At 50.5% G+C, this 11,967-nt stretch overlaps 3 protein-coding genes across 6 annotated transcripts in view; 1 reads left to right on the top strand and 2 right to left on the bottom strand.

Moving 5' to 3' along the window:
* The window catches only part of LOC117582662 (zinc finger protein ush), a 69,210-nt gene extending 61,834 nt beyond the window's left edge, over positions 1-7,376 (top strand). For 2 of the 4 annotated variants that reach the window (XM_034270575.1, XM_034270577.1), the window contains exons 3-8: positions 2,742-3,730; positions 3,789-4,225; positions 4,300-4,551; positions 4,629-5,979; positions 6,047-6,186; positions 6,253-7,376. In XM_034270575.1, coding sequence (XP_034126466.1) covers positions 2,742-3,730; positions 3,789-4,225; positions 4,300-4,551; positions 4,629-5,979; positions 6,047-6,186; positions 6,253-6,706 — 3,623 coding nt within the window. In that variant the 3' untranslated portion in view covers positions 6,707-7,376. The remainder of the gene's footprint in view (positions 1-2,741; positions 3,731-3,788; positions 4,226-4,299; positions 4,552-4,628; positions 5,980-6,046; positions 6,187-6,252) is intronic. The other 2 variants (XM_034270576.1, XM_034270578.1) reach the window with 1 other exon arrangement.
* A 1,158-nt stretch (positions 7,377-8,534) lies between these two features.
* Positions 8,535-9,537, bottom strand: LOC117581972 (SUMO-conjugating enzyme UBC9-B). The gene is made up of 2 exons (XM_034269458.1): positions 9,383-9,537; positions 8,535-9,304 (listed from the first exon to the last, which is right to left on the bottom strand). The coding sequence occupies exon 2, from the start codon at positions 9,202-9,204 to the stop codon at positions 8,725-8,727; it is 480 nt and encodes a 159-aa protein (XP_034125349.1). The 5' UTR covers positions 9,205-9,304; positions 9,383-9,537; the 3' UTR covers positions 8,535-8,724.
* A 530-nt stretch (positions 9,538-10,067) lies between these two features.
* LOC117581971 (minor histocompatibility antigen H13) lies at positions 10,068-11,821 on the bottom strand. The gene is made up of 3 exons (XM_034269457.1): positions 11,544-11,821; positions 10,615-11,465; positions 10,068-10,555 (listed from the first exon to the last, which is right to left on the bottom strand). The coding sequence occupies exons 1-3, from the start codon at positions 11,748-11,750 to the stop codon at positions 10,441-10,443; spliced, it is 1,173 nt and encodes a 390-aa protein (XP_034125348.1). The 5' UTR covers positions 11,751-11,821; the 3' UTR covers positions 10,068-10,440.
* Between the last annotated feature and the right edge of the window lie 146 nt (positions 11,822-11,967).

The raw sequence follows: 11,967 nt of genomic DNA on the forward strand, positions 1-11,967 counted from the left end.
AAGTGGTAGAAAACCCTGGCTGGAAACACCCACAGAAAACCCCACAAAAACCCCGCAAATGTACCCTCAACCACAACGCACACTCCCTCCACATCCCGGACCTTCTGCCAACTCCTCTCTGGCTTGGCCAGACTCCCTGGCGACGTTTTGGTCTTGGTCTTAGACCCATGCTAGACACCCACCGAATCGAATGTGTTCCCCCAAGGTTGCCACCAAGAAGAGATCTCTGCGGTGATCTGCCATCGAGTACGAAATGAGCTTCGCCTTTGGATGCTCTGGGGTTCAGTCTTTTCGGGTTTTCTGACCCCAAACGATTAGCAGCGACGGCGGTCCAGTGGTTGAGAACCCAGCGACAAATGAAACAAAAGGGCTCGCGGGATCCTCTGTGCCATCCCCTCCCCTCTGTTGCCAGTTGCTGGCCAAGATCGGGGCACACCAAATTGTTCGATTGTTTATGGCTGGCAACAACGCCCACCGCAGCCGCCGAGTGGCAGCCAGTGGAGTGGAGTTGGAGCGTCCAAAAGTGAGAAACCGGCAACAATCATCTGCCGGCTGATAAAGTGCCACAAAACCCCTCTGTCCCCTGTCCCCCTCTCGGCAGTCTCCTCACTGTGTGTTTGTGTCGCTTATCGGCGAGGATCGATCGCAGTTGCAGCGCAACCACAAAGAGCGTGGGGAGATGGAGGGGAGTGGAGTGGAGTGGAAACCACAGCGTTGCAGCGTGGAGAAACGGCGGCGAAGCTGATTTAACAAATTGATAAACAATTGTTGGCGTTGGCCACACTGCAAGTCGCTCTCTGCCGCTCTCTCTACCTCTCTCTCTCTCTCTCTCTTTCTGCAGTAGGTGTGGGGCGGCGTAACGTTACGAAATGGCTAAACAAACGATCGCCCAGCCGATCAGAGAGCCCCGTGAGCCGCGTGGAGGGACCTGCACAGTTCCTTTGAATATGTTCCAAGATTCGAAATCGAATTCTCATCGTACGCAGCCTTGGCATTCCACAGAAGGGGGTTGCTTCGATTGTGGATGGTAAATGGGAATTACTTGTGGAGAGGGCTTTGGATAGACTTCCTACCTTCGTAATTACAGATTCTAGTTAAAATCCTCCTCGAATTGGAACATTTATAAAGTATTTTGGCTGTCAAATCCTTCAAAGTTCTACTAAAAGTTGTATTCATTCTTTTTTTAAACCACAAATGTACCTAAAATGTACCCTTTCAATCTTTTATTCGGCGAGTTTTCACAACCCAGAACATGCCGCATGCTGCAACAATGCAGCAATGGCAATGGCAATGGCAATGATGATGATGATGAGGTGGTAAGAGCAGTACTCGCAACAGCGCAACAAGTGCGGGCTGGGGGGGAGAGACTGTTGGGCTGGGTGATGGCACTCTCTCGCGAGACAATCGTTGGAGCAAATCTGTTGCAGTGCTGCAACTTGGGCCTAATCCTCAGCAGCGTCAGCAGCAGCAGCATCGAAGCAGAGGCGGCAGCTGTCGCTAGGGGCAGAGCTTGAACTGGAAGTTGGAAGAGTCAGCGTGGAAGGTTTACCTTTTGCCAGAGCCCAAAAACCGAACCATTGTTAGCGTCTTCTCCCGTTTTTTGCGCTCTATCGGCGCTGGGCCATCTCTTGTGGCAGTGTGGAGGCTCAACCGCTGCTGCTGCGGACAAAACACTTTACGTGTGCGGCTTATCGCAACCCAATCGAAGGCAATAAATATCTTACAAATAAGCAGAATGCCTCGGAATGCCTTTTGCCCCGAACTCTGTTCCTCTGTGCCGCTCCTCCTCCTGCCTCTGCTCTGATGATTCTTCTAACCGATTGCTCACGTGCAGAATTGTGTGAATTCGTGAAGAATCGACGGCGGCAATTAGGGCGGGCCGTCAATGCAACAACATTTCTCCCCCTCCCCACCGCCACAAACTCTGTTGCTGCAAGTGCGTCGTCAGTGGCATTCAAAAGACTCTGGCGACGAACTCTCTTCTCTCTTTGCTCTCTCTCTCTCTCTTTTTGGTTTGTGGCTGAAAGATGTGCTGACATTTCAATAGCCAGCAATTGACAGGTCAACGCGCAGCTTTCTGGCGGGAATTGTGGCAGAGAGCAGCACTGAGGCCCGCACGAGCAGAACCAGTCGAAAAGATGTCGAATTTCTGGCGAATGCGATGCAAACTCGTCCTTATCCAGTGGCTTCATCTATGGCCAGAGCCAGAGACAGAGCCAGAGCCAGTCCGAACCATTCCTTGCCATGCCATGTGTGTGCCATGTCCCCTGTCCATGTTGCAGTTGCAGTTGCATTCTGTTGTGCAGTTGCCACAATCTCGTCCAGCATCGACCAATGGGTCGTTATAATATTTCTGCTGCTGCCGCTGCTGCGGCAAAAAACAAATCAGATGTCAGTGAATGTTCCTGCCGGATCCTGAGGCCCTAATCATCAGCGGCAAAGGCCACCATGTGGCAGCCTGCAGTCGCTTTTCCGCCACAGCGTTTTCCACGTATACGAAGAGATGGCCAGCGTGGATAAACGTGGGCCAGAGCCAGAAAGATTCGCGGTGCACAGAGAGACGCTTGTCTTGTGTCCGCAGCTCCTCTTGTCGCATTGTTTTCACAGCTTTTGACTCCCCGCCACTGACAATTTGTTTTGATAATAATTGCCTAAGCTTTAAGCTGATCTGCAGCCAGCGAAGGCTTCTAGGAATGCCACTTAAACCGCTCTAATGATTACTTCAACTCTCTCTCCTGCAGATTCCAAAGATTTAGCCGCTCAGGAAATGGGCGAAGAGAAGCAGCAACAGCAGCAGCAGCAGCAGCAGCAGGAGGAGCAAGACGAACCCATGGATCTGCAGGATAACAACAACAACAGCGATGGGGAGGCAGACACAGAGGACTCCCTCTCCGTAGCATTACCAGAAGAGACGCAGGCAGAGCTAGGGGCAACAGAAATGGAGGCCGAGGAGGCTACACCCCACAGCAGTCCCAGCACGCCGCCACGCAGTCCCACGCCGCCAGCTGGCAACCTGGTGCCCAAGCTGGAGCAGCCCGCAACGCCACCCTCCGAGTCGCCATCGCCAAGTCCTTCGCCCACGCCCACGCCCACACCCACGCCGAGACTGCCAAAGCTGCGACTCAATGCGCTGCTAGCCTCGGATCCCGCGCTGAAGCCCGATGCCAAGGAGTTGCACCTGTCGGACAAGCGATTGCTGGCACCGCCGCAGCAGATCAAACCAGAGCCACAGGCACAGGCACAGTCGCAGTCCAGCCTGCAGCCCGATCTCGTGGAGCCGCTGCTGAAGCCCGCGCGTTTCATGTGCCTGCCCTGCGGCATTGCCTTCAGCTCGCCCTCCACGCTGGAGGCGCATCAGGCGTACTATTGCTCGCATCGCAACAAGGACACGGAGGAGGCGGATGGCGCAGGTGCAGACAAAGCTGGAGGTGCAGATAAGACCACAGCGGGTGGAGGCACTGGCGGTGGCAGCAGCGGTTCGGAGCCACCTGCTAAAGTGGCGCGCATCGGCAAGCAATACGCGTGCACCCAGTGCTCCTACAGTGCGGACAAGAAGGTGTCCCTGAACCGTCACATGCGCATGCATCAGACCTCACCGGCGCCCAGTCTGGGCAGCCTGGGATCTCTGGGCAGTCTGCCCAGTCTCACGGCAAATGGTGTGCCAGGAGCGGCAGGTGGCAGCGGTGGCGGCGGCAGCAGCAGCAGCGCCCTCGAGGACTGTTCTAGTCAAGTGAGTTTTGGTTGCCAAAAATCAAAGAAATTTTCCACTAACTTTAAGCGCTTTCCAGCAGCAAACGGACCGCTACTGCAGCGACTGTGATATACGCTTCAACAACATCAAGACCTATCGTGCACACAAGCAGCACTACTGCAGTTCCCGACGCTCCGACGGACGTTCGACGCCCAAAGGTGGAGCAGCAGCAGCAGCAGCAGCAGCAGCAGCGGAGGGTGCAACAGTCGCCGCTCGAGAAGCGGGCGGAGCGGGCTCTGCGGGCAGTGCCTCCGCGGCAGCAGCGGCGGCAACCGGCAAACTCAGCCCACAGACGCGTAATAAGACACCCACGCCAGCCATGGTGGCAGCAGCAGCAGCGGCGGCAGCAGCAGCAGCGGCAGCTGCCACATTGCAGGCGCCCACGCCTCAACCCTTTCTGGCGCTGCCCACGCATCCGATCATCATTGTGCCGTGCAGCTTGATACGAGCAGCGAGCATTATTCCAGGACCACTGTAAGAGACACCACAGACACCTTCCGCACTGCTCCCCTTGCTCATTGTTCCTCTCCATTTCTCTACCCCTGCAGCCCCACACCCTCCTCGGGCATTGTGAACCTCGAGTCCACCTGCTTCACCGTGGACAATGGCGCCATCAAGCCGCTGGCCACTGCTTTGATAAGCAATGCGCTGGCCGGGAACATGAATCACTTTGTCAATTCGCTGCACATGGCCGCCCTGGAGCCGGAACGTCCCACAGCAGGCGCCGAGGGAGTAGGGAACCCGGAGCCCAAGAGCAGCAGTCCAGCGGAGCCCAAGCGCAAGGAAGCAGGCGGCAGTCGGTGAGTACTTGGCAGCCCGAAATGCAGCTGAATGATCCAACTAACTGAACACATCTCTCTCTCTCCCCATCCCTTAGTGAATCTGCGCCACTCGATCTCTCGTTTCGTCGGTCGCCCATTTCCCTCTTGCAGCATCGCCAGCGGCACATACGCACCGCTGCTGCTGCTGCGGCCGCTGCGCTGCTGGACGTCGAGGAAGTGCTGCTGGGTGCGGGAAAGGAGAACGTGGAGTCTGCCCTCAGTCGAGCTGGCGGCAGTGTAACGCCCGAGCAGATCGTGTGTGCGCCCTCGCTGCCCAGCAGCCCCTCGATGAGTCCCTCGCCCAAGCGACGTGCCAGTCCAAGAAGCTCGGGTGCAGGCAGTGCCTCCTCCATGTCGCCGCCTGGCCTGAATCCACATCTGCTGGACATACGCTCCATGCTGCCAGCGGACTTTGGGCTGTCCGAGTCGCTGCTGGCCAAGACCAATCCGGAGTTGGCGCTCAAGCTGGCGGCAGCCGCGGCGGCAGCTGTTGCAGCGGGTGGGAGTGCCGCGTCCTCGGTGGCTGCAGCGCCCGCGAATGTAGGAAACCAACAGCAACAACAGCAACAGCCACAGATCTACGTGAAGCAGGGCGTGTCCAAGTGCAAGGAGTGCAACATTGTGTTCTGCAAATACGAGAATTATTTGGCCCACAAGCAGCACTACTGCTCGGCGCGCAACCAAGAGCCAAGCGGCGATGGCAGCGACTCCAAGTCCGCCGTTTCGCCCTCGAATGCCGCAGCTGGCAACAATGTTGGCGCCTCCTCGGTGGAGACTACGCCCGTGGCCTATCAGCAACTCATTTGCGCCGCCTGCGGCATCAAGTACACTTCGCTGGACAATCTGCGCGCTCATCAGAACTACTACTGCCCCAAGGGTGGTGCCACGGCGGCCACAGCGCTGTCCGAGGCAACGAAGGAGAAGTGCGGCAAGTGCAAGACGCTGCACGAGCACGGACATCCCTGCCCAGCGCCACCTGCAGCCACACCGCTGACAGCGCCCACCAGCCTGCAGTCGGGCCTGTCCTCGGGCCTCAACAGCGTCAACAAGTGTCCCGTGTGCGGCGTGGTGAGTCCCACAGCGGCACTGGCACGCAAGCACATGGAGATGCATGGCACGGTGAAGGCATTCCGCTGCAGCATTTGCCAGTACAAGGGGAACACGTTGCGGGGCATGCGCACCCACATCAGGACGCACTTTGACAAGAAGACGAGCGACGTCAACGAGGAGCACTACATGACGTGCATCTTCGAGGAGGATAACTCGGGGCATGCCGCCGCTGTGTCGCAGGAGCTGCCAGCAGCGGCAGTAGTGACTGTGCCACAGCAGGAGCCACCCATGGAGCATCCGCCGCAGCTGTTTAACTGCGATTATTGCAATTATGCTTCCACCTACAAGGGCAATGTGGTGGGTGCAGCTTGAAGACTCTTCTTTGATGAACTTTCACTTAACTTTGGACTCTTCTCGCTTACAGCTGCGTCACATGAAGCTGCTGCATCCGCATGTGGCCATCAACTCTCCCTCAATATCCCCCGAGACACGTGAACAGGAGACGCCGCTGCTGCCCAGCGTCACGCCAAATGCGCACGAAGCATCCAATGGCGAGGCCATCAGGTAAGACTTTGGTGCATGAAACTTAAACCCAGAATGGCGCCTCATCCTCGTTCTCCTCTCTTGCAGCTTTCACATCAAGTCAGAGCCTGGACTGGACAATCCACCGACGCTGCACGAGAACAACAACTCTCCCATAGGCACACCCTTGCCGCACATCAAGGCCGAGCCGCTGGATATTGATGGCATGTCGCCCACACCGCTGACACTGCCACTGCCACCGCCTGTTGCCTCGCCGCTGGCAGCCGCTGCAGCCGAGGCCATGAAGAAGTACTGCTCCGTGTGTGACATATCCTTCAACTATGTGAAGACTTTTCTGGCCCACAAGCAGTTCTACTGCAAGAGCAAGCCAGCAAGGCCCGAGGTGAACGACAGTCCCAGTCCCAATGCCAATCACCTGGCGGGAGTGGGAGTCGGAGTGGGTGTAGGCATGGGCATGGTGAGTGGCCAGCCGCTGCAATCGCCCAGCGAACTGATGCTGATGCAAAAGAACAAGGAGAACCTGCAGGAGGCGGCCATTTGAGAGAGCCAGCAGCGGCAGATGTGGGAGGCACAGCGCAAGCAGCTGGAATGGTATTACAAGTGCTTCTAAGCAGCATTCAAACCGAAAAACCGAATCGAAATCGAATCCTCTTAACTCTACAATGTATAATCCATAAACGTAATCCCATAAATTCCCGCAAAACCGACAGCATCGATGACAGTATTCCTGGCGAATCTCACTGTCGCTGCAAAACGCTCCACTTCCACGTCAGAACTGACTCCGATCGATAGAAATAATTATAATTAAACATACAACCTAAATATACACACAAATGCATATACAGATATATATATAAATGAATATACATTTAGACATTTAGGTACATAAACGTACGCATACCCCACACCCCATAACATACCCATTAAGTGGGTAAATCATGACATATAATGCATGCCAAAGCTTACCACTTAGAGAGAAACTACAAATAAACAAATATTGAGTGCAAGAAACTACAAGTTTTCGCTAGAGAACCGATGATGATGATGATAATGCGAGGAACAAGCATAATCCTATATAGATTCAATATTCTACTGTATGTTAATGCTATGTAGAAGCGAGCAATTCAAACTGTGTAATTTAAATGAAGAATACAATATTTATTAAGTGTGTGCGACAATAAAAGTAATTAATTTATTCAAAATAAGACAACTTTTCCACAAATTTTCAGAATTTTCGCAGTGTGTTGGTTGGAAATTTAATGGGCTATCGTACCTTCTTTCATTACCTAACGTTTTTTGGCCAATATTTTTAATACACATTTCATTAGCGGTCTTTTTCTGATCACGGGAAGCCAAAGCACGTCCAAATCGGGCAAGAAATGGTGAAAGTATGACATAAACAAGCAACACCCTAAATTTGGCGGCACGCGGCTTGCAGCGCTGTTAGAAATTTCTACACAAATGCGGGGCATACTTTTAGGGTGGCAGAAAAACTTTCTGGTCATTTCTGTGCGCCTGGTATCCAGCCCGTTCAATTTCTCGTTTTCGCGCACTTGAAGGCGGATTTGGTTTGCTGTAATTTCGTTGGCTATATCTCGAATATTTAAGGACGGATCTGAGCGTGGTTTATCATTGCTTCATCGGGAGAACCCTGTCAACCGTTTGGCAACATAAAAAACGGAACTCCATTTTTCACAATTTTTGCAAAAATATCATGACGTAACCATCGTTAAATTTGCCAAAAAACAACATATCTTTCCCAAACGACATTTTGATGGCAAAAATCAGTCTGGGTTGGGTTCTCACGATACTGTAAATGTTAGTCTTTGGCTAAACGGATCCCGATTTCCGGAGATTTAGCGTCTCAAACTTTCGCTTATCATTAAAATACTGGTTTCAGTATACTGTGTATGTGTATGAACATACTATGTCCAGGTGCAGTGCACATTGTGCATGTACAGTTATGAACATGCTTGAGAACGCTGGGGACCGACATTGTTCATATCTAAATGTTGACATCCTGCAATTTTCTCTATTTCGATGCCCACCAACAGCCAGGATTGTGTGTTAATCGAATTCGACAAAGGCCGATCAAAGCCAATCTCAAAGCAAGAGTAAAGCTCTGCTTTAGCTACATACATACGTACACATGCATGTGCACTCAACCATTCATATAAACAATGTACATATATCACTGCCACGTAGCAACTTCGTCATGATTCATCAGGCTTGGTGTGTACATGGTAACACGCTTCCAAAAAACGAAATGAAGCTTATACAAATATAAAATAAATCAAAAAACATATGGCGCATGTACTTGTGTGTACGCACGGAAAGCAATTTTAATCAAATTATAATCCCAGTGCAAATCGTGAGTTCACATACATACATATTTGTTTATTTGATAGACTTAGTAGAAGTAAAAAGATATTAGAGCATTCCCGAAAATGCTGCAATTCTAGATGTTTTTGTTTTGTGTGTTGTGTGTTTGTTGGTGATCGGTTTTTTTTTTTATTTTTGTGTTATTTGTTATGTCTATGTGTGGATTGAAGAGCGGATTTACTCGGTTGCGGCCATGGCACGGGCCTGTGCGCGCACGCGTTTCTCGTACTCCAGGCGATTCTGGCAGTAAATGGTGTATGCCTCGGCCTGTGCCGGATCCTTGATGTTGGGCTCATTAAGCAGATCTTGGATGCCCAACAGAATTTGCTTAATGGTGATGGCCGGACGCCAGTCCTTCTCCTCGTCCAGCAGCGACAGGCAGACAGTGCCCGACGGATACACATTTGGGTGGAAGAGCGGTGGCTCGAATTTGCATTTCGGCGGCGAGGTCGGATAGTCATCCTTGAAAATCATGCGGAGTTTGTAGAGGCCACCCTCCCATGGGGTGGACTTCTTGCCGGGAATGGCGCACTCCCAAATCATCAGGTTGAGGGTGCCATCGGGATTCTTGGCGGGACGTGCAACAAATCCGTATGGATGGTCCTTCCGCCAGGCCTTGCGCTCCTCGCCCAATCGTGTTATGGCAATGCCAGACATCTTGTATTCAGCTAGTCGTTGCTGCAATTTGTTGTTGGAAAATGAACTGTGTCTTGTCCGTCCTCTTCTTTATCACTATGCTGTACACGCTGCTACGCGTCTGCAAAACGAAAACCACCGAAAAAGGGTTACAAATGTTTGCTCTCGCGGTCCTAAACCAGTTTCCTTTTATGCTTACCCAGTTGCCTCTTTGTTTGTCAGTTGACGATCAGGAAATTGCCAAAACGTGTGGCTTTTTTCCGGCAAACTATTTTTCTTTGCAAATTTCTAGCGCAATTTTTTTTCTCCGACGCTCGGATCCAGTGTGACTGTCGGACCGTTGCAAATATACCGAAATACACCGTAAATATACCAAGGACAAATCTGCACTAACCCACTTAGCCCCGCACTATTTAAAGTTTCAATATGTAAGCTGTTGAACACTGTTGACGTTAGCCGCTGAAAATAATAATGTTTTTAATTTCTCGCTGTATATTCTTCCTTTTTATTTACAAAATAAAAAAGGCTACTATATATTTTACCCAAGCTGTGCGCACAACACTTTCAAGTTCGACAAAATTCCTGAGTAATCTGAAATATTCCGCTGGTCGAAAACGGGCTAACGTTATATATTATTGTTCGATTTTGACATTCTCTTTATTATTACGGTGAGGCGCTCAACTCCAAGCATACTATTTTCCGACTTGTGAAAATTTTGTACTCTCATTTTTTTTACCAGTGTGGCAGCCCCTTGCAAAATGTGTACATTTCAGTGTTAGTAAGTTTACGTTTGGCGCTAATTTTGAAAACCAACTAATGTTATTTATTAAATCATATTTAGTTAAGACACATTTGAACAAAATAACAAGACGAAAATGTATTCATTGGGTCACAAAAATTTAAATATATATTTCAAGTGTTCATTCTTATTTGTTCGTGTTCCTTTACAAAAGGTACATAAATAAAAAATTCTACATTAACGTTTGATTCTGGTAGAAAAAGTTTGAAAAAAGGTAAGTTAAATTCTCTACATATTTCGTAAACCTAAACGAACTTAATAAAGTGGTTGTGCCTTGCGAAGGAACATTACTAAATCAATATTTATAGCAAAATCGTCTTTTATAGAAATGTCGCAGGAAGTACGGATCGGATCAGAGAAGTGGAAGCTATAACAAAATATTACACGGCTTGCCAAATTGAAGAAGACATTTAGTTTGATGGAACGGGTTGTGGTTGTCGTGCTGCTCTTGGTGGCATTTACTTTGCCTTCTTAGATTCCTTCTTTTTGCTGCTGCTGCTGCCGCTACTGCTGCCCTCCTCCTTGTCCTTCTTTTCCTTCTTTTCGGGCTTCTCCTCGGGATGATCTTCATAGCTGTACGAACGATATGCCATTAGTGGGGATCAATAATTTGTATACTCAATAGAACTCACGCAAAGAGCACCTTCAGCTCGCCACGGATGAGAGCCACCAGCAGAGGGGTGCCCATGCAGGCGGGCACCAGATAGAGCAACGCCGGTTGGGCATGCTTGAAGACATGCATCACAAAGATCGTGGCCAAGAGACCCAGGAAATATGCCGCCAGTGTGGAGTAGAAGTAGATGCGCGTCTTCCTCTTCTTACTGTCATCGAAACGCAGGAGCAGGGCAATGAAGATGCCCGGAATGACAATGTCGCCAAGACCCAGCATGGCAAAGTTCGAGGCATTCAGGCCATTGTCTATGAGATCCTGGGGGAAGACTAGCTTGATGGGTGCCTCGAAGCTCTTAGCCACAGTGACCATGACATTGGTGCCAAACACCCAGAAGATGTCGTAGAAGAAGAGACCGCTCAGCAGGATGACGCCAGTCACAAAGTTATTCAAATGGAGCATCTCCACGCCGTTGATGGCGAAGGCGAGGCCGAACAGGTTGTTGGCTATCCAGTGCTTCTTCAGCAGATACCACACACCAATGACCGATGAGATGACCAGGCACACAATGTCGTGGGTGGAAAACTTATAGTTAATGATATCCTCCTTGTGCTTGCCCTCGCCCCTCGTGAACAGTATGTGGAAGGGCACCTTTGGCACGGCCGCGGGCATCAGCGAGTTCATCACGGGGCTGAGTAGGTGCGCCAGAGCAATCACGCCCAGCACGAAAAAGTAGCCGGTGAGCAAGAAGTTGATGTGCACCTTCTGGAATATCTTGAAGAACAGATACAGGCCGAAGAGGGTGGCCGAGGCAATCAGTGGGAAGTACATGGCGTCTTTCTTTGTCATCGTGTCGGCTTTCTCCCCCGTAGACTGCGTCGAATCGAAATGGAAGTGAAACCAAACAAAACCAGTGAGCTGAATGCATAATTAGGGCAACAGATGACCTACCTTTTTCAGCTTGTGCAGTTTCACGGAACGTATGGAGCCGAAAATAATGGGCAACATGGCCATAATCACCAAGCTGCCGTACGCCACCGCAATGCCTTCGGGGCTGGACGGTTTCTTCTCACTGGGCGCCGTTTCATTTTTCACATTCACATTCTCAAAGATGCCTTTGATGGTATCCTTCACAGTGTCAATCACTTCGTCCGCCATGGTATCTATTTTTTATTTATTCGAACGGGGTTGAAATTGACACGCAGCCAGTGTACACGTCAATATTAGGGACGTGTGACCGCGGAATTATCGATAAGATATACCATCAGACCCTCAAAAATATACCAAAATATACCTTCTAATTGCAATTTTTTTTTCGTAAATATACTGTAATCTTAAATCATACTTGTCGATTTTCATGTTATATTTGATATTA

Source organism: Drosophila guanche, unplaced genomic scaffold (assembly GCF_900245975.1).
Source record: "Drosophila guanche unplaced genomic scaffold, DGUA_6, whole genome shotgun sequence".
NCBI classification, from domain to species: domain Eukaryota; kingdom Metazoa; phylum Arthropoda; class Insecta; order Diptera; family Drosophilidae; genus Drosophila; species Drosophila guanche.

What these genes read in the sequence shown, in the direction of transcription:
- LOC117581971 (XM_034269457.1), bottom strand. Translation starts at nt 11,750, where the DNA reads ATGGCGGACGAAGTGATTGACACTGTGAAGGATACCATCAAAGGCATC. An exon ending in AACTGCACAAGCTGAAAAAG is followed by an intron (nt 11,466 to 11,543) that starts GTAGGTCATCTG and finishes GATTCGACGCAG; the next exon opens with TCTACGGGGGAGAAAGCCGA. An exon ending in GAGCTGAAGGTGCTCTTTGC is followed by an intron (nt 10,556 to 10,614) that starts GTGAGTTCTATT and finishes TCGTTCGTACAG; the next exon opens with CTATGAAGATCATCCCGAGG.
- LOC117581972 (XM_034269458.1), bottom strand. Translation starts at nt 9,204, where the DNA reads ATGTCTGGCATTGCCATAACACGATTGGGCGAGGAGCGCAAGGCCTGG.